The 20,701-nt window shown below is 31.6% G+C and overlaps 1 protein-coding gene and 1 long non-coding RNA gene across 4 annotated transcripts; one reads left to right on the forward strand and one right to left on the reverse strand.

Annotated features, from left to right (window-relative positions):
• Positions 1-605: 605 nt before the first annotated feature.
• LOC145047954 (protein NRT1/ PTR FAMILY 3.1-like) lies at positions 606-20,213 on the reverse strand. Of its 3 annotated transcripts, XM_078996326.1 has the most exons (5): positions 20,056-20,208; positions 16,375-16,640; positions 13,762-13,979; positions 1,797-2,362; positions 606-1,708 (listed from the first exon to the last, which is right to left on the reverse strand). In XM_078996326.1, the coding sequence occupies exons 3-5, from the start codon at positions 13,894-13,896 to the stop codon at positions 745-747; spliced, it is 1,665 nt and encodes a 554-aa protein (XP_078852452.1). In that variant the 5' UTR covers positions 13,897-13,979; positions 16,375-16,640; positions 20,056-20,208; the 3' UTR covers positions 606-744. The 3 variants fall into 3 exon arrangements, with proteins under 3 accessions (XP_078852452.1, XP_078852451.1, XP_078852453.1); XM_078996325.1 differs by lacking the exon at positions 16,375-16,640 and having other exon boundaries at positions 20,056-20,213; XM_078996327.1 differs by lacking the exons at positions 13,762-13,979; positions 16,375-16,640; positions 20,056-20,208 and adding an exon at positions 2,823-2,954.
• On the forward strand, positions 3,356-3,787 carry LOC145047955 (uncharacterized). The gene is made up of 2 exons (XR_013682585.1): positions 3,356-3,478; positions 3,574-3,787. It is a non-coding gene; the product is annotated as an uncharacterized LOC145047955 (long non-coding RNA).
• Positions 20,214-20,701: the final 488 nt, after the last annotated feature.

The raw sequence follows: 20,701 nt of genomic DNA on the forward strand, positions 1-20,701 counted from the left end.
ATAAATGTGATTTGATACAGTTTTGATACAGTTCTTCATAACACTTTGCTACTGTTTTGAGATATTGACGTACGAGTTTTATTTTATGATATTATCATAGTGTTTTTAGTAATTGTTAAACAAAAATTTTTGGATCGTATTTTGGGATGTTTCAGTCCGACTATAGTTAGCAGCCCGAGTGCAGGGTTGTCAATCCTAATATAAATCTATACACACTTGTTTCGATCCTCGGCTGGAGATTCTGATTATAATATCAGGACTTTAACTATGTTGTTTAAATGAATAAACAACCTGAACATAACTAGACGAGTTGCAAACACATAGTATGAATCCTCATCCGGATTCTGGAACAAATTTCCATGATGAAAGAGAATCAATATGGTGTAATATTCTTGGATCACATGTATAATCCGTAATAAAAACACGTCAGATTCATAACTATCACATGATAACTCTTATTCTCGTTAACGTAAGTCTTGAAATTTCATAAATTAAAATCAAAATCGCTACTTTTATTATGGGTAAATTAAGTTTCAAACGTATCCAATGTATTTGATTTAGAAGACCCGGTTTGCAAATTAAGATTGCACTTAACACTCAAAAAATGAAAAAGAGAACTTTGCAGGATGAACATTGATAATTATGAATACGAGTACATTATAGGAATTATAATCCACTTTTATTACATTACCATGCGGTTAGTAACTACCTAACCATATCGTCCAGGATTGATCCCTATTATAACTATAAGCTTCGCTTCTCCTTGTAATCGTGATGCCCGTTTTCTTCACTATCTCGATTCCGGCCATCCAATAACGACTTTGAAGAAACCGATTTGTCTTCCGCTAACTCCAAATCACCTTCCCCTTGTCCATCTTTAATCATTTCGAGCGGTTTATTCGTATAGTAATAAGCACAAGTCACGTAATACACTAAGTTCACTACTTGTATACCACTCATCAACCAATAGTAATAATCCAACTTTCCCTTGTTCAGATTCCGATCTGGTAGCCAGTTGTGTTCCTTTCCGGTGTACTCATGAATCAACGATACCACCAACGTCCCAATGTAGCTCCCTATAGCTACTGCAATCCAATTCAGCGCCATGCAAGTACTTCTCATGCTTTCCGGTGATTGATCGTAAAGAAACTCCAAATGCCCGACTGACATGAACGCCTCCGCTACACCATGCAAGCAAAACTGAGGAACGAGCCAGAAAACAGATATAGGAATCACGACGTTTGGTTTGTCAAGTAGGTTATTACTAGATGCAACTTGTTTTCGCTTTATTTCAACCAGTGCCGAGACTAATGTAGCCAATATGTTTATAGCAAAACCGATACCCATTCGTTGCAAGCATGTGATGCCGATAGGGTTTTTGGTGAAGCGTCGTGCAAATGGGACGAAGAAACGCTTGTAGGTCGAAAGACAGATTAGCATGGTGAGGACACCGAAGATCGATAGACTTGCAGGTGGAATTTCGAAAGAAGGGGACATATGGCGATCCATGGTTCCTGCTTGTATGATGATGAAGCTATGTTGATGGGATTGCGACGTGACATGGAGAATCGCCGCTGCCCATATGGGTATCATTCGTATGACGGATTTTATCTCCTCCACCCTGTGGACTGTCGCTAGCCTCCACAAGTTCGGACATGAAGGATCTTTTATGTCATCTTGTGTTACAATCGCAGCTCGATCAAACCACCTGTGATATGACAATATTGATAACAATACTTATGAGTTATAACTTATCACTTTTTGCTTTAATGTCAAATCAGAGGGTAATGAATTACTTTAACGTATCAGTATGAAGAAGTCTTCCATCCGCTGAAATACCAGCATCTAACTTCCTATTTTCGTAAAGAGGTGTCACGTTTTCTTGTACAACCAGTTTCCTTTTTTTAACAGCAGCAACCACCACCTGAGCGACTCGAACCAATGGGCTACCTTCGGGTTTCACCCTTCTATAAAGATGAGCTGCGACCACGAACGCGAGGAACGACAAAACCATTGCGATGGTTGGGATACCGAGACCCAATCCCCAACCGACACGATCTTGGACATAAACGACAACTGTTAGAGCTGTGAGTGTTGCGAGTCCCATGCAAAAGTAGTACCAATTGAAGAAGTTGCGTCCGACGCTGCTGGGGTTTGATTTGCCGGTGGACATGTCAAATTGATCAGCGGCGAAGGTGACAACGTTAGGGCGGATGGCGCCGGAGCCGAGGGAGGTGAGGAAGAGGCAGAGGTAGAGGATCCATAGCTGAGAGGAAGAAGCTTCTGTACAGTTCTCTTTGGTTGGACATGGCGGTGGCCGTAGCTGTGGTAGTATTGATGATGTTGTGATGCAGACCATCCCCTGTTGATCAACCGAGTCATGAGGTTTGACTTAAATATTATCTTAAAAATTATGCAAACCATTTTTCGATATGAATTAATCATATAAATTTGAAAATTTCAACAAATTGGTGTTATAGAAACAAGTGTTTCGGTCATTTTCATATATATATATATATATATATATATATATATATATATATATATATATATATATATATATATATATATATATATATATATATATATATATATATATATATATCTATACTACTTTATAATAGAAATCCAACTATTTCCATAAATAGATTCAATATAATAATAATATTTTTTAAGACGTCCAAACCATTAAGCTGTTAGTACAAGTAATCATTAATAAAATAATATTAAATTTTAAGAGGTATAACCCTTATTACGCTATTTACAATGAGTTTATGCATAGAAAAATACCAAATCTTACGCGGTTAACATGAATTACGTACATATTGAATAGGCTTTGGCTTTCTTCTTCAAATTGAACTGGTCAAAGAAGAACCCGTCTTCCTCAGATTTTGCCAATTGAATCGGTCTATAGATAAACTTTATATATCATCTCTTATCTTAGTATCTATAGCCCTTCCTTGTAGAATAACCCTAGATGAGTCGCCATCTCTTCTCTCCTTGAACTCTCTCCCTCTCTATTAAATACTCTAAAATTCCTCCCATATTCGACGCAGTTACCCACCACACCTTGACCACTGAGACCATTACAGTCGCTGCTAAACACCTCTGCCTTTCTCTTCTCTTGCATATCTCCTTTAGAAACCCGAATATCGAACATCACAACACCATCAGTAAACTTTGTTGTCACATAACCTTCACTACCATCAAACAGGCCACCTTCATCATCATCGCACTTCATCTTACCACCGTTCACAACCCCCATCTCTCGACATCTAGCATATGCTACTGTTCTATTCTCTAATTATTTGATTTTGATCGATTGCACCGGTCAAGTCTAGAACGAATCTTTTTCTTCATATCATATTCTCTTTTTGTGGTCATAGGTCTCCAACCATCTCTCTCTCTCTCTCTCTCTCTCTATTGCAGAACCAGGAGGCAAACACTATTAATTTACAAACGTTCTCTAACAATACAGGTTTTTGTTAGCAATTTTAAAGTGTTCTTTTCAGTCATTTATCACATAATCGTCAATGTTTACTCTCAATTTCCGGTGTTTCCTCTCCATTTCAGGTTCTGATGTTTGTCTACATTTTGGGTAATCATTTGTATATTAAATATTCTTGTATAAGTGTATCTAGAGTAAAGCTTTCTTGTTTAAGTGGTACTAAGGGTATTTGTGTCCTTTTGACATTTCTCAACTATCTGTATCAATTCAGGTATATCTTCAACTATCTGTACTGATATGGACTCCAGTTAATGAAGGAAATATCTTATTACTCTATCATTTTACTGTAGTTGTTGAATCCTTATCCATTTAATTAATGTTTGTTTTCAAGAAAAATAACAATTTTTGTTATGAATTGGGTGAAAATCACAGAAATCGAACTGTTATCATGACCTCACCACCATCGTCTACCATCTTTGTCTTCTCCCCTATCTTTGTATTCACACTCTAATTAAACCCCAACGTTGAAGCCTTCACTAACCATCTCCATCTTCACCACTATCCAGGTAAATAGTTCTATCAAATTCTCTGTTCCATGTTTTTTTTTTAGTTTTACTTAATTGTCATATAATGATTTTACTCTGTGTTTCATGGATATATCGATTCTTACACTCACCTATGTTGTTTAAGATTATTTAGAGCTATTCATAAATGCCAGATTATTTGATGAGATCAGCACACACTATTTCCAACCAGTTTTAGGGTTAGTTGTTTATTTTATTCACAATTTATGAGCTTGTTTTACATTGTTTTTTGCAGGAGTATATTGTCTAACACCCAATGTGCAGAATATTGGTTCAAGTTAATTCAATATATTTCAAAACTTGACTATGATTATTGTGTTTAATTCATCTTGGTTTTGTTTTTGGATTGTAAGAATTTTATTATTATTTTAAGTTGTTTTAGTTTATCTGATTTATAGGTTTTGGATAATTTTTTCATTTGATGTCCACTCTCTCATTTTTTCGAAGCACGACCTGTTACTTCATCTCTTCAACAGTTCAACTGATTGTGATTCTCACGATTAAAAGAAAGAGTGATTTTATTCTAGAGAATTATCTCCCCTTACAAGCTCAAGTTAAGTTTTTTTTAACCCAAATTGCACATTTGGTATTATCAATATTCTTAATATTTGAATGCAATTGCAGATTAGCTAATACCGTACTTCCATTTTATCTTATTCTTTGCATTGAAAACAACTAAATACAAGGAATAGCATCGTACTTTCATTTATATGCGAAACTCTAAGCTTTCTTCCCCAATTCGCATTTATACATTAAAAACTTCGCATTTTCATTCAAATTCTTCGCATCTTGCATCCATCCGTCTTTGAGTTCATTCGCATTTCATCGCATTAACTGAGAAATTAATCAGTTGTCTCATATTCGCATTTCAGTTGTTTGAGAAACCCAGATACGAACCCAAATGCGAAACCCACTGATTTCAAATGCGAACCAACCAAAAATCATCAACCACGTACTTGTGTCACCAAATGCGAACTGAATATCACCATTAAATTCTCCTCGCATTTTATAGATGCGAACACAATCCAGATCTCCGACTCCAAGCTTGCGAAATCAAAATCAATTAACCTCAAACAAATCGTGAACTTCTTATGCGAACTGTTTTGACCCACAAAACCAAATGCGAACTCAATTGATGTCATATGCGAATTGATTTCATAGATGCGAACACAATTGATTTCATATGCGAATCCACATCCATCGATATGAAACCAATACCAGTTACAAGTAATTAGTAGCAACCATCGATCCTCTAATTTTCAATTACTCAGCCTTCGCTTTTCATACAACCCGTCGACCCTGAAAAATCGATAAACACCAAATGTCTCATTTTTAGATCGATTTTCTGATTAAATGTCATATTTGAAGAATGATCGATTTTCTGATTAAATGACCCCATTTTGCGAAGTTGGACCACTTATATTATTTCTTGAAAAGATTAGGTGCCAAATGCGAAACTCTAAGCTTTCTTCCCCAATTCGCATTTATACATTAAAAACTTCGCATTTTCATTCAAATTCTTCGCATCTTGCATCCATCCGTCTTTGAGTTCATTCGCATTTCATCGCATTAACTGAGAAATTAATCAGTTGTCTCATATTCGCATTTCAGTTGTTTGAGAAACCCAGATACGAACCCAAATGCGAAACCCACTAATTTCAAATGCGAACCAACCAAAAATCATCAACCACGTACTTGTGTCACCAAATGCGAACTGAATATCACCATTAAATTCTCCTCGCATTCTATAGATGCGAACACAATCCAGATCTCCGACTCCAAGCTTGCGATATCAAAATCAATTAACCTCAAACAAATCGTGAACTTCTTATGCGAACTGTTTTGACCCACAAAACCAAATGCGAACTCAATTGATGTCATATGCGAACTGATTTCATAGATGCGAACACAATTGATTTCATATGCGAATCCACATCCATCGATATGAAACCAATACCAGTTACAAGTAATTAGTAGCAACCATCGATCCTCTAATTTTCAATTACTCAGCCTTCGCTTTTCATACAACCCGTCGACCCTGAAAAATCGATAAACACCAAATGTCTCATTTTTAGATCGATTTTCTGATTAAATGTCATATTTGAAGAATGATCGATTTTCTGATTAAATGACCCCATTTTGCGAAGTTGGACCACTTATATTATTTCTTGAAAAGATTAGGTGCCAAATGCGAAACTCTAAGCTTTCTTCCCCAATTCGCATTTATACATTAAAAACTTCGCATTTTCATTCAAATTCTTCGCATCTTGCATCCATCCGTCTTTGAGTTCATTCGCATTTCATCGCATTAACTGAGAAATTAATCAGTTGTCTCATATTCGCATTTCAGTTGTTTGAGAAACCCAGATACGAACCCAAATGCGAAACCCACTAATTTCAAATGCGAACCAACCAAAAATCATCAACCACGTACTTGTGTCACCAAATGCGAACTGAATATCACCATTAAATTCTCCTCGCATTCTATAGATGCGAACACAATCCAGATCTCCGACTCCAAGCTTGCGATATCAAAATCAATTAACCTCAAACAAATCGTGAACTTCTTATGCGAACTGTTTTGACCCACAAAACCAAATGCGAACTCAATTGATGTCATATGCGAACTGATTTCATAGATGCGAACACAATTGATTTCATATGCGAATCCACATCCATCGATATGAAACCAATACCAGTTACAAGTAATTAGTAGCAACCATCGATCCTCTAATTTTCAATTACTCAGCCTTCGCTTTTCATACAACCCGTCGACCCTGAAAAATCGATAAACACCAAATGTCTCATTTTTAGATCGATTTTCTGATTAAATGTCATATTTGAAGAATGATCGATTTTCTGATTAAATGACCCCATTTTGCGAAGTTGGACCACTTATATTATTTCTTGAAAAGATTAGGTGCCAAATGCGAAACTCTAAGCTTTCTTCCCCAATTCGCATTTATACATTAAAAACTTCGCATTTTCATTCAAATTCTTCGCATCTTGCATCCATCCGTCTTTGAGTTCATTCGCATTTCATCGCATTAACTGAGAAATTAATCAGTTGTCTCATATTCGCATTTCAGTTGTTTGAGAAACCCAGATACGAACCCAAATGCGAAACCCACTAATTTCAAATGCGAACCAACCAAAAATCATCAACCACGTACTTGTGTCACCAAATGCGAATTGAATATCACCATTAAATTCTCCTCGCATTCTATAGATGCGAACACAATCCAGATCTCCGACTCCAAGCTTGCGAAATCAAAATCAATTAACCTCAAACAAATCGTGAACTTCTTATGCGAACTGTTTTGACCCACAAAACCAAATGCGAACTCAATTGATGTCATATGCGAACTGATTTCATAGATGCGAACACAATTGATTTCATATGCGAATCCACATCCATCGATATGAAACCAATACCAGTTACAAGCAATTAGTAGCAACCATCGATCCTCTAATGAGGAAACAGTTTCCTATTCGATTGTGCTTTGCAATGACAATCAATAAAGCTCAGGGACAAACAATTCCATATGTTGGTATCTATCTTCCAGAACCAGTATTCTCGCATGGACAACTTTATGTTGCATTGTCCAGAGGGGTTTCACATTGCAATACAAAAGTATTAGTAAACCCTAACGAAAATTCAAAAGGTGATGGGGTTTATACAACAAATGTGGTGTATAAAGAAGTATTGCACGATTAATATTTTGTGTCGTCTTGATTGGTTGCTTTTTATTGGTTATTTGATGCATGATGTAACAAATAACACCATAGTTTGATTATATTGTCTTCAACATGTACTTTTTTTTAACATAACAATTTTGTAATGGAAACATATCACCGAAAGAACTCACGTGCCCCGCCGCTTTGCGCGGGTAGACGGCTAGTATATATATATATATATATATATATATATATATATATATATATATATATATATATATATATATATATATATATATACTAGATGTGAAACTCATGCATTACATGGATTTACTTAAAAAGAAAATGAAATATGAAATTTTTACAATTTAAGAAGTTTGAATTTATAAGAAAAATAAGAAAAAATTTAAATTATTAAATTTAATGAGGTTTTAATACATTGAATACATTGCATATATAAATCATTTCTAATAAATATCTTACATATATATTATATATTACCTTATATATTAAATGTGGAATTTTAATTTAATAAAATGAAAAATACAATAAAATGAAAAGTGAAAAATAAAAAATTCAAAATTTTTAGAAAATATCATGTATCCAAATAGAGGAGAAAAATACATGTGGCAAGAAAACCTTTATTAAGGAGGATTTATAAAACAAATAACAATCTATAAAGACAACATGGTAATTTGGCTATTACTTATTTATAATTTTGACATTCCAATTTTTTATATAATCCAAATGTGGGATGATATTTTAATTTCAAATTATTTTGAAAGATGCGTTGACAGTTGTTGAGTTATCTATGGGCCTACGGAATTGGGCTAAACCTAGTAGTGGGGTGATCCAACCCAATCTTCACGTAGTTGATATTTTAGATCTTGAGTTATTATGAGTATGTGGCCAAAATCCCACCTCGGACTTGGGACTTGGCAGTGATTACACGTGGGGCAGCAAAATGTTGTGGGGGATACAGGCCTATGTCGAAGGGAATGATGACAAAGTATTTTAACCGGTGGATTCGTGTCATATAGAAAGAGGGTTTGATTCTTCGGACATGGTCGATGGGTTGTTCTAATCAAAATTGTAGTTAGCTTCGGAATAGGGGCGGACGCAGGATTTCAAAGTAAAGTTTGTACGGGAAAGTTAGGGGTTGTATAATAGTAGAAAAAATAAAAATTTTAAAAATTCTAAAAAATTTTACACTGCAGCGGGAAAATTCTGAGATTACCGGTGCCACTAGTGACCCCTAAATATGTCCCTACTTGGGAATAAAAGTACAATCCACTATAAAAAATTATTTGATATTTATTGGATTAAACCTAACCGTAATAAGATGATAAATTGAAATTCATTAAATTTGAAGATTAAAAGTTATTTGTTCGTGGACCTAGAACAAAATATCAAGGTAGCAGTTATGATTTTAAGGATAGCAAACTAGAAAAATTATATTATGTTCGAAATTTTTCTTAAAAAAAAAAAATACTATGTCAAAAATTTTGAAGGGTAACACATGTTATCTCGGCCAATATAGGTCCGCCAATGATCCCTTGATCCACTTAAATTTATAAATATTCAGAATCGTATACCAAAAAATTAAGGACATACCTTAGAAAATTTGAAGGATCTACCTTATATTATTGTACCCAAAAAAAAAAAAAAAAGTTATAGACTACAAAACAATACATAACATACAAAAATAGTCTCACATCAACTCTAAGAAGAAAATTTTATGAAAGGTTTTCCATTATAAATGGATGTTTATATATTTTCACCCTTTGAAACTTGTCGAGGTATGGTTCATACCGGTTTTACTATAAGTTTAAGTTGATTTTAGTAAAAGAAAATAAGGAATGATTGGTCTCAACTCGGTCCTCTCACCCAGTGTTGCAAAACTCGGCCTACTTGACCGATTACTCAGAATCGGCCCTCCACCAAGACGAGTAATGTCAATTCGGCCAAAAAAACTTGAATTTAGTCAAAATCGGTCAAAGTCAGTCAAAAATCGGACAAACTCGATCAAACTCAGGCCTACTCGGTCAAACTCGGTCAACGGGTCAAAATTGTCATAAAAGAGAAAAAAATCAAGAATTTCAATATTAATATGTATAATGCACTTAATGATTTATTATTTAACACAAACATATGATTATTACTACATATATATCTTAAATTTTCAGTAATTATCCACGTAGTGAGATAATGATGTGTATTTCAGTTTTTATGTATTCACATGTATCTAATTTTGGTTATATATTTCAATCAAATTATGATTTTAACTTATGATTTTGACATATATAATTTTTCAAAAAATATTTCTACATGAATTACCGAATCCGAGTACTCCCGAATACTCGCTACTCCCCAGTCGGCCGAGCAGGTACCGAGTAGCGAGTTCTACAATCTTGCTCTCACCACAAGTTTTTATACACGTTGAACCGGTAATTTTTCTAGTTGAACATGTTTTTTCTTGAACTGGTTTGGCTGAACGTAGTTAGGGAACCACATGGTATTATATTCTAGAATCATTATTCATTATTGCATTATTCAATGAGAAAAACAATTTTTTTTCATTTTTTTTTATAAATATGTTCTATTAAACTATAGATTTTTTTTTCTTTTCGAAGGAGCTATTAAACTATAGAGTTTAGTGTATTAAAGAAGTGAAATTGTAATTTTATATAAAAGTTGAATGTTGATATGAAAATATGTTAACCAATATAGAGTTTAATAGGTAGTATATATCTTAACAAGTCATATTATTAAGTAAAGATTATTATTTATTCATACTTGGATTCACAAATATGTTGTGTGATAGCCACATCTTGCACAATCATTTAATCATACAAGAAAGTAATGATATTGAAGTTGGAGTTGATTTGTACACATGTTTTTGAGCTGATTTGTACACATGTTTTTTTGCCATAATGATATATATATATATATATATATATATATATATATATATATATATATATATATATATATATATATATATATGCATATTTTAAAACTCATCTAAAACATAAATTATTATGTATATGTAACATCCCGACACATAAGTAAAATTTTTAATTGTTTACATTCTTTATTTCAGAGGAACTTGACGAATTGGATGCCCCAACTTGCCGAGTAGAGGAGTTAATGGTTGTGTGATTTTTTAAGTCTACTCAACGAATTGGAGGACCCCAACTCGATGAGTAGGTGCTGAGTGAGAAAACCCTGATTTTCAAGGTTTGTGTCCTATTTAAAGGACCTTAAGCCTTGATATCCGCCTCCCTTGTCATCTTAGAGCTCTGTGAGAAACCCTAGACCGGTTTCACTCGTTGTGTGAGAGAGAGAAAGGCTAATTTGAGTGTTCTTGTGCATTTTTGGAAGGAGATTTGGAGAGCAACACGGATTGGATCGAAGAGGGACAATAGGATCCAGTGTTCTTCATTGATTAGCTTCTGTTGGAGGTAAAAATCTACCATCTTGACCATTTCTTTTGTTAGATCTCATTTTAGGGAGTTTTAGGGGTTCTCCCATCTACTTATTTAGTCATTTGAGCATGTCATGAGATTGAAACCTCAGATCTGGACTGTAGGAGGTCTTATGAGCACAAAGATCCAAGCTTAATTAAGGTAGAGGCAAATTTTTATGCATCTAACCCTATATGGAACTTATGTTGGCATTTTGAGCCCTAGATGTCATGCATGGATGTAAAGTTTTTAGCTTTATGTGGTATTTCAACCTGGGGAGTCTAGATCTAGAGTTAGGGACCTTAATTCTGCTTAAAATCATCTGAATGAGAAGTTGGTTAGGGGGACTCGGCGAGTGTACGAGCCAACTCGATGAATCAGCTACGGTTTTTCCCCGATGGATTGTACGCGGTACGACTCCGCGAGTTGATAAGACAAGTCGACAAGTTGAGATGGATTTTGCCGATATTCCAGAGAAAACGAAGGAACTCGGCGAGTTGCATGGGTGCACTCGATGAGTTTAATCAACATGGACTGTTGACTAGAGTGTTGACTTTTATAGACTTTTAGGGTTTGGTCAACTATGGGCCTTAGAGACCATAGAGGGGTAAAATGGTCTTTTCACCATTTGAGATTTAGTGGAGGAGTTAGTTTAGCATATCAAATGGTTATTACAAGTTTCTTATTAGAAATAATTATATGATGTATGCGAAGTCTAGACTGTTCGTGAGGTGCTAGATCTACTCGCTTACTTCCGAGGCGAGTCTTCTCACTATACTTACATGAGTGGTAATATTGAGTGACTGGAGGGTCTTAATTACGTTATCGATCGGAGGTCCTATGTGCTTATATTGACTTATGTGATATTATGCATCGTGTCTTTGTGATATATGCTATGTTATTCTGTGTTTTACTGAAATCGGACCGGAGTGTCCAAACCGAGTTGTGAGACTGAAGGGTCTTTATTGAGACATAGGACTAGAGGGTCCAACCCGAGCTGTGAGACCGGAGGGTCCTCACTGAGACACATGACCGAAGGGTCCACATCGAGCCATGAGATTGGAGGGTCTTCACCGAGACGTATGAGACCGGAGGGTCCATGCCGAGTTATAGCCATAAGAGGCTTATTATTTATGTATGTGTTATTTTGGGGAACTCACTAAGCTTCATTCTTATCGTGTGGTGTATTATGTGTTTCAAATACTTCTCATAATTGCGGTAAGGCACCAGCTTGATTGTACACATATGTCGAGACCATGATTAAGGATTCTGGGATACTATTATTTATTTTGTGAAATTGTGTTTGACATTTGACACGATTGTGATTTTTGAGAAATATGACATGAGTTTTTATGTGTTTTAAAAATGAAAACTTTTGTTTGATAATTATAGTATTACAATATATGAATACATTTATGTAAGAATCAACTCACCTTGCAGTTAGGGATATTGGAGGTGAGTGTGTGTGCGAAGAAAATGTTTAAAGATATATGTCTTTTCATTGAATATTAGAGGCTAGCTTTGGGGCATGGTCGAAGAAAATGTGTATTAGGTTGTAAAGAGTGGGAATGGCAAGAGCTAGACACCAGTAACATGGAAGATAATGTGGCATCGACAACACGACACTTGGTGCTCTACATACTAAGATTTGATGTCTTCCTCGGTAACATTTTGTCGTTTCTATTTCCTTGACATTGTGTTGGAGAAGCTGATGGATAATGCGGAATTTAACAACATTTGGTATGACTTCCTCAAGCCTTAAAGATCTACTTTTGTATAACAAAGAGTGTTTTAAATAGATTCTTCGGACGGTGATGGGTCAAACTATTTAGGGTCGCTTAGCTTTTAACTTTACTTTTATCAATGGAATAGGAAAATAAGGGTTATTTTCTTATGGGATGCAACTTTTTTTAATAAAGAACATATTGCTAATGACACTAATTTTGCAGCGGTATATATATATATATATATATATATATATATATATATCTAAGAACCCGAATACACTTTTTGCTGTAGATTTTTTTCAAGAAAATGAAAAAAAGGAAAAGATTTATCCATCTCTACAATATGTGCATATAGATATTTTGTTGAAATGAATGTCCAAAAAACCATGTACACATGAAATGTGGAGATATGCATATCACTTGATGCAAATATGCATACATGCAATATATATATATATATATATATATATATATATATATATATATATATATATATATAATATATATATATATATATATATATATATATATATATATATATATATATATATATATACCTTTTTTGGAAATTTGTTTAAACAAAAGTTCTTAAATGTGCATGTTTTGTAGGTGTATAATTTTGCTTTTTTTTTTTAAATAAATCTACAATAAAAAAAGGTGTTTGTGTTCTCACGGATATATGAGTTCTCAAAAGATCCTAAACATCTATATATATATATATATATATATATATATATATATATATATATATATATATATATATGTGTGTGTGTGTGTATGTGTGTATATAGATAGATATACACATACATACATAATTCATATATAGGGACAAAATCATAATGAGAAAAGATACATACCAATAAATAAACAAAGAGGCCAATAACAATCGTATAAAAGCGTCCCGCAAAAGAATCGGCAATTAAAGCACCGAGAAGGGGCATGAAACTCGACGTCCCTCCAAAATTTGTTAATATGTTAGATGCCTTAACCATTGGAAGGTTCAACTGTTGGGTCAAGTATGTTATCAAGTTGGCATGGAACCCTGTTCCCGCAAATCTGTCACATACTTCATTAGCTGCCAATTTTAAACCAAAACCACATTAATTATGAATTTTATATGGTTGTTAGCTTATCTCTGCAAGATATAAATTATTACATAATGAAGACTGTATAAAATTGTAGCTTTACTATATTTCCCTAATGTTGTTTATGAAATATGTTAGACTTTAGAAGGAACAAAATATATTCATATCTACTAACGCTTGATTATAAGGCGAAATATGTTTAGAATCTTTATAGAAACATTTTTTTTGTTATATGTGGAAATACATTATTTATTTTATAGAAGTATCCTTAATATGAGATAATGGACTCTAACAAATATAGAGATAGTTTGGACCACATCAAACTGATATGTTATACTAACACCCCCATCCTAAGAGATGGGGGCTAGATGAAGATATGTAAACAAGCTTAAGCCATAGAGGATCGAGCTAGAAGCAGACTTAGATACTATCATTAATACAAGTGGAATGTATGATTTAATCTACAAAATAGTCATTGAGTAGAGAGTCAGAATCCAACATATATAGAGAAGAAAATGACCATGTTTAGGTGATGTTAGACACCAACACTTCACAATATATGGAGACTCAATAAGGATAAACAATGATGTGCTAAGTCTGTAAGGAGCTTGACATTGTCACTAATAACATCTACTCTAATATATGAAAGCTTTTTTTGTCACATGTCACACTCATTCAATTTGTCAAATGTCATTTTGTGGTTATTTTGAATTAATTTTTTTCCACATGTTATTTTATGGGTTTTACTATTATAATAAATTTCACATAATAATTTAAAGTAATAATTACAATAAATGTAGTAATAAACAAATATCAATTTCATTAATAGACTTAACTTCTTATTTCAAAATTTACAAATTAAAGCTCGTTAATATATTTTGTTTATTTATTTAAATTTAAAAAATAAAAAAAAATCAATTTTAATAATTCATTATTTTTCTTATTTTTTTATAAATCCAAAGTTCTTTTATATATATATATATATATATATATATATATATATATATATATATATATATGAATTTTAATAATTCATTATTTAGACGTGTATATATATATATATATAAATTAACCCATGTAATATATAGGTCTTACACCTATTTATGAATATCTGCAAGCTAAATATTTTTACTCCAAAATAGTTATTGATGATGCGACGACTTCAAAATAGTCTCTCTCTCTCTCTCTCTACATATACACACACACACACACATAAGTGAGAGCGTGCTAATCAATGTAAGCATAAACACTCATCTAGAGGCGACGACTCAATGATTATAGACAATAATGTGTTAAGTTGTGGATGAAGCTTTACATCCTCTTTGATACCATGTGGAATACATGATTTATTATTTAAAAGAATCATTTAGAAGAGATTTATAACTCCAACATATGCAAAGACAAAAGGATCACATCTAACTAATATTGGACACTATGAATTTTATCCGAACACATATATTTTCATACATAAAAAGTAAAATTGCAAAAATGGTCTATGAGGTTGTTTTTTTTTGTGGGTTCGGTACAAACATTTGGACTTACACCATATGTCTTTGAAAACACTTCAAATGTTTAGTATGTCCTTTTAATTTATTTTTGGCAAAACTTCATAAATGGTCCCTATGCCTTTTAGAAATCTGGTATATAGTCCCTAAGTTGAAAAAATCTCATAGATCGTTCATGTGGTTTCAAAACTTTGAACAAACAGTCCATTTTAGTTACTTTCGTTGTACATCTAGTACCTTTCGAAAATTAAAATGACATTTTTACCCTTTATATAGTTATTTTTCATTTTTCATTATTTCGTTTTTAATATTTTATTATTATTAAATACATGGCCCATAAATCTCTCTCTCTCTCTCTCTCTCTCTCTCTCGCTCTCGTCACTAGAAAGAACCCACCACTCTAAATTTCTTCCTTAGCAAATTGTTCCTCATCATCCTCATTAGCAACCTAAGGCTTCTTCCTGTTTCGTTTTGTTTTTTTCCCTAATTTCACAAACCTAGGGAATGAGGATACGCTGCTTTGTGCAAGTTTCGGTGCCGAGAATGATAAAGATGCTTGTGAATTGGGAAGAGAAGAAGGTGAGAAGAAGAATATGAAATTAGGTAGTTACCAAATGCTACTTCAATGGACTATGTTGTATCGAGAAAGGTAGTTTCTGACAGAGGGAAAGTCAATGATGAAAAGACTACAAGAGGTGTCATTGCTCATTATATGTTCTTGTTAGTTTAAATTTCATGAACTCAGTTTAAATTTTATTGTTTTAAAGACGATTTTGATAAATTATTGGTTGTGGTGGCAGCGAGCTAGAAGGAGTGTGTGTTTGTAGAAGAACAAACCCAAAAATCTAGATTTTTGTGCGTGTATGTTTATTGTACCAACCTTCAAATATGGATCTCTCTCTAAAACAACCTTCAAAATCTCCATGTTCATCTTATGCTCGATAATTATAACTCTGCCCCATGGTTTTAGAATAATATGAAGTTCTAATGATTTATGCAGAAGATTGACGAAATAGCATCCTCATGGCTTGTTTTTTAAGAAGACTCAGACACGCCTGAAGAGCAATCGACATCATTGTTGGACCTTTGTTCCTGAAATTTGATTTTAATTGTTGATGAGGAATCTATCCACCTGGTAGATTCATCCTAGGGACATGATTTTGAAGTTTATGTTAATCTAAGTTGTAGGAAAAAGATGAGAAGCAAGTGCATAATCCAAAGAGTAAATTACTGAAATTGTCCCTATGGTTTGGTCAAAATTATACGTTTGGTCCCTAACTTTTTTTGCACTCGAATCGTCCTTGTATTTTGATTTTGTTACGTTTTTTGTCCCTTTGGTTTGGTCAAAATTGCACATTTGGTCACTAACTTTATGTATGTAAGGGAAGAAAAATGCAACAAAATCAAACCATAGGGACGACCCGAGTGCAAAAAAAAAAGTTAGGGACCAAACGTGAAATTTTAATCAAACTATAGGGACGGTTTTAGTAGTTTACTCTAATCCAAATGCCAAAAACATGAAGGTAATACAATCTAAATGCAAGTATTGATTGTTTAAGAATGGTAAATTGGATCTTTGATGTTGGAATCAAATGTTTGCAAAAAAGAAATCAGATCTCTAATACTAGAATCTGATATTGGGATCAATTGTGAACAAGGGTTTGGATCGCATGTGGGTTTGCATAGAAAGGAGAGGGAGAGGGAGAGGAAGACGTAGAGAGAGAGAGAGAGAGAGAGAGAGAGAGATAGAGATAGATGTGACCCAAGTTGGGTTTTATTTTCTTTTTTTTTAATAATTTTAATTAAAATTAATTATGAAAAGAATGAAAAAGATATAAAGGTCATTTTATATGGGTGAGAGACTATTTGTTTGAAACTACAGAGATCATCTATCGGATTTTTTTAAACTTAGAGACTACATGTCAGATTTCAAAAATCCACATGGACCATTTATGAGGTTTTTTCTTTATTTTTTCTATTTTTTTAGTATTTTATTATTTAGAAAAAAAAAAAGTTATAATGATGGTGGATGATAGGATGGGTAGTTTTTTTTAGTCTAAGTGTAAACATAGAATATATATATATATATATATATATATATATATATATATATATATATATATATATATATATATATATATATATATATATATATATTCTATTTCAAGTTTAGTACAACTAAATCCAAAAAAATAATAATAATAACAAATAAAGAAAACAAAATTGATTTTCGATTTTAGACCAATGATACAAGTTTAAATTTTAGAGGATTGAAATAAGAGAAAATTAACAACTATTATGCAATTTTCTCTTTTATATATATATATATATATATATATATATATATATATATATATATATATATATATATATATATATATATATAAAGTTCAATAGAAAACCAAAATTATTGGTTTTTCAAGGAACCAAATCTTTTTTACAATTTCTAAAGCTTATTCTTTATCGAAAAAAATCTAAAAATATCTAAATTCATATATTAACATTGTGAATTTGAGAAATACTTTTCGGATTTACCGTGTGAATCCAAATTCACATTGTGAATTCTAAAAAATTCACATTGTGAATCTGACGTAAAAAAAATTGAATGTTATATCATTGGAAAAATGATAAAAAGTTACGAATTTATGTATTTTTAGTTTTATTTATTTATTTATTTATTTTTTTGATAAAAAATAAGTTCTAAACATTGAAAAAAAGATTGGTTCCTTGGTTAATTATGGTTCTCTATTGAACCTCACCCTATATATATATATATATATATATATATATATATATATATATATATATATATATATATATATATATATATATATATATATATATAGGTTCATTTGAGAGCATTCTAATTTTTTGAGACCGTGAAACCAAATATAAAAATAATTTTAAAATGCAAAATAAATGGAAAAATCCAAAAAAAAAAAAAATTTAATATTATTTTTGGTACTTGAATTAACTAAAAAAAATAAATAAATAAAATTTTTTTATTTTTAAAATAAGTGAAATATTCTAATAGAATATTACACTAACATATTCTAAAAAAATATTTTAAAATACAGAATAAATGGAAAAATCTAAAAATTCTTTTTTTAAATATTATTTTCGGAACTTGAATTAACTAGAAAAATAAAAATAAATAAAAATACATTCCATTTTTTTTTTTGAAAAATACGTGAAATATTCTAATAGAATATTAAACTGACATATTCTAAAAAATAATTTTAAAATGGAAAATAAATTGAAAAATCCAAAAATTCTTTTTTTAAATATTATTTTCGGAACTTGAATTAATTAAAAAAAAAATAAAAAAATACGTCTCACGGTCTCACAAAATTAGACCGTCTCACATTAACTTAATCATATATATATATATATATATATATATATATATATATATATATATATATATATATATATATATATATATATATATATATATATATATATATATATATATATATATAAGAAAAACTATATTATCCTAACCAGGTCTCGTGAAGGCCAATGACAAAAAATGTCAGTAGTGTCGTAACTCTGAAATCTTGGTAAATATTTAAAGACCTATAAATATATAATTATCCAAATAAAATGATCTCAAACCGCCTTAATTTTTAAATATTTATGGGTTTGCTTTTAGTAATCAACTGATACAATATCTTATTATTAAAATTTTACTCAAAACCAACCTAACTTCTAGAAATGAGTTTTATTCATTTACTATATTAAGTTGATTTTACTATCAAGAGATACGATTACATAAATGATAATTTCGTTCTATGCCTAACGATAAATTTCCTTGTCCCGTAATTATTATTATTATTTACCTTTTAATATGTACCCTTAGCAGAGTTGGTAAAGCCACACACACACACAAAAAAAAAAACTTTTTTCGGCTATATATATATATATATATATATATATATATATATATATATATATATATATATATATATATATATATATATATATATATATATATATATATATATATATATATATACACCATAACTTTTTAATTTGAAACTTCAAAAAAATATTCGAATATAATTACCATAACTAATACATAGCAAAACAACGTTTTAGGTTATTCAGAAAAGAAAATCAACTTAGATTTTGGCATTACACTCTTGGAATGTATAAAGTTGCTGTTGTTTGTCTTAACCTTTATTCAACAAACATATAAAAGTAAATTTGCTAAAGCGCAAACTATGGGACTATAAAAGAAACACGTTTTTATCGTTGTTTAGATAATCTTTTGTAATATTTTATCTGCTAACATCCCACATATGCGAGCGGCATTGGCTTGTTAATCCGGACTTTATATTGATATGAATATTTTTGTGTGTTTCTTTATTCCTTTGGATTTTCTAAAAATCTGCACACAAGCCATGGCCATAATTAAGAAAAATTATACAAACAATCATTGGATCATTTTGTACCATATGCGTATGAAATCTATTTTGAATCATCACTTGGATTGATGTCGATAAGATATTCTAGAGATATATGAAAGATAGGGACATGGATGGTGGGAAGAAGATACCTAGAATGAATGGCATGGTTTTGATGCCTCCAAGAGTTTTCTTCTTCTCGGTGTCTTCATGGTTACTCTCACCATTCTCCTTATCTTTGGTTGGAGACATTTTGCTCTTCCCTACCTTCCATGAATACATGAATGAATAATTTATAGTAATTGAGTGAACCCAATCATGCACATGAAGGTAGTGGTAAAGATGAGTCATGACATAACATGATGTGTATGTAACTTGTCTCATTCATATTTCATATTCAATAAAATAAGTCATTCTCACACTTCAATTACCCACTCACGAAATTTGTTAAATACCACAATCAAACAATTGCCAAAATGGTAAAAAGATATATAACGCCCTTTACCAAACATAAAATACCAAAATCTATGGACCAAAATGTATAATTTTAGATTGAAAAATCTAATCCTCTTCTGCATAAATCCAGAAAACAGAATGCTTATTTGTGTGTTCACTTTGTAAATCTATTAATTTGTTTTGAAATTTATGAATGTGGGATTGTAACTCTTAGTAACATATTTGTGTAAAGATTTTTTTATTACATATCATACTCTTATTCATTTTGACACATGTTATTTTGTAGTTATTTTAAATTAATTTTTATTCATATGTTATTTTCTGCTTTTTTTTTACTAAATT

This window comes from Lactuca saligna, chromosome 5 (assembly GCF_052625555.1).
Source record: "Lactuca saligna cultivar CGN05327 chromosome 5, ASM5262555v1, whole genome shotgun sequence".
Classification (NCBI taxonomy): Eukaryota; Viridiplantae; Streptophyta; class Magnoliopsida; order Asterales; family Asteraceae; genus Lactuca; species Lactuca saligna.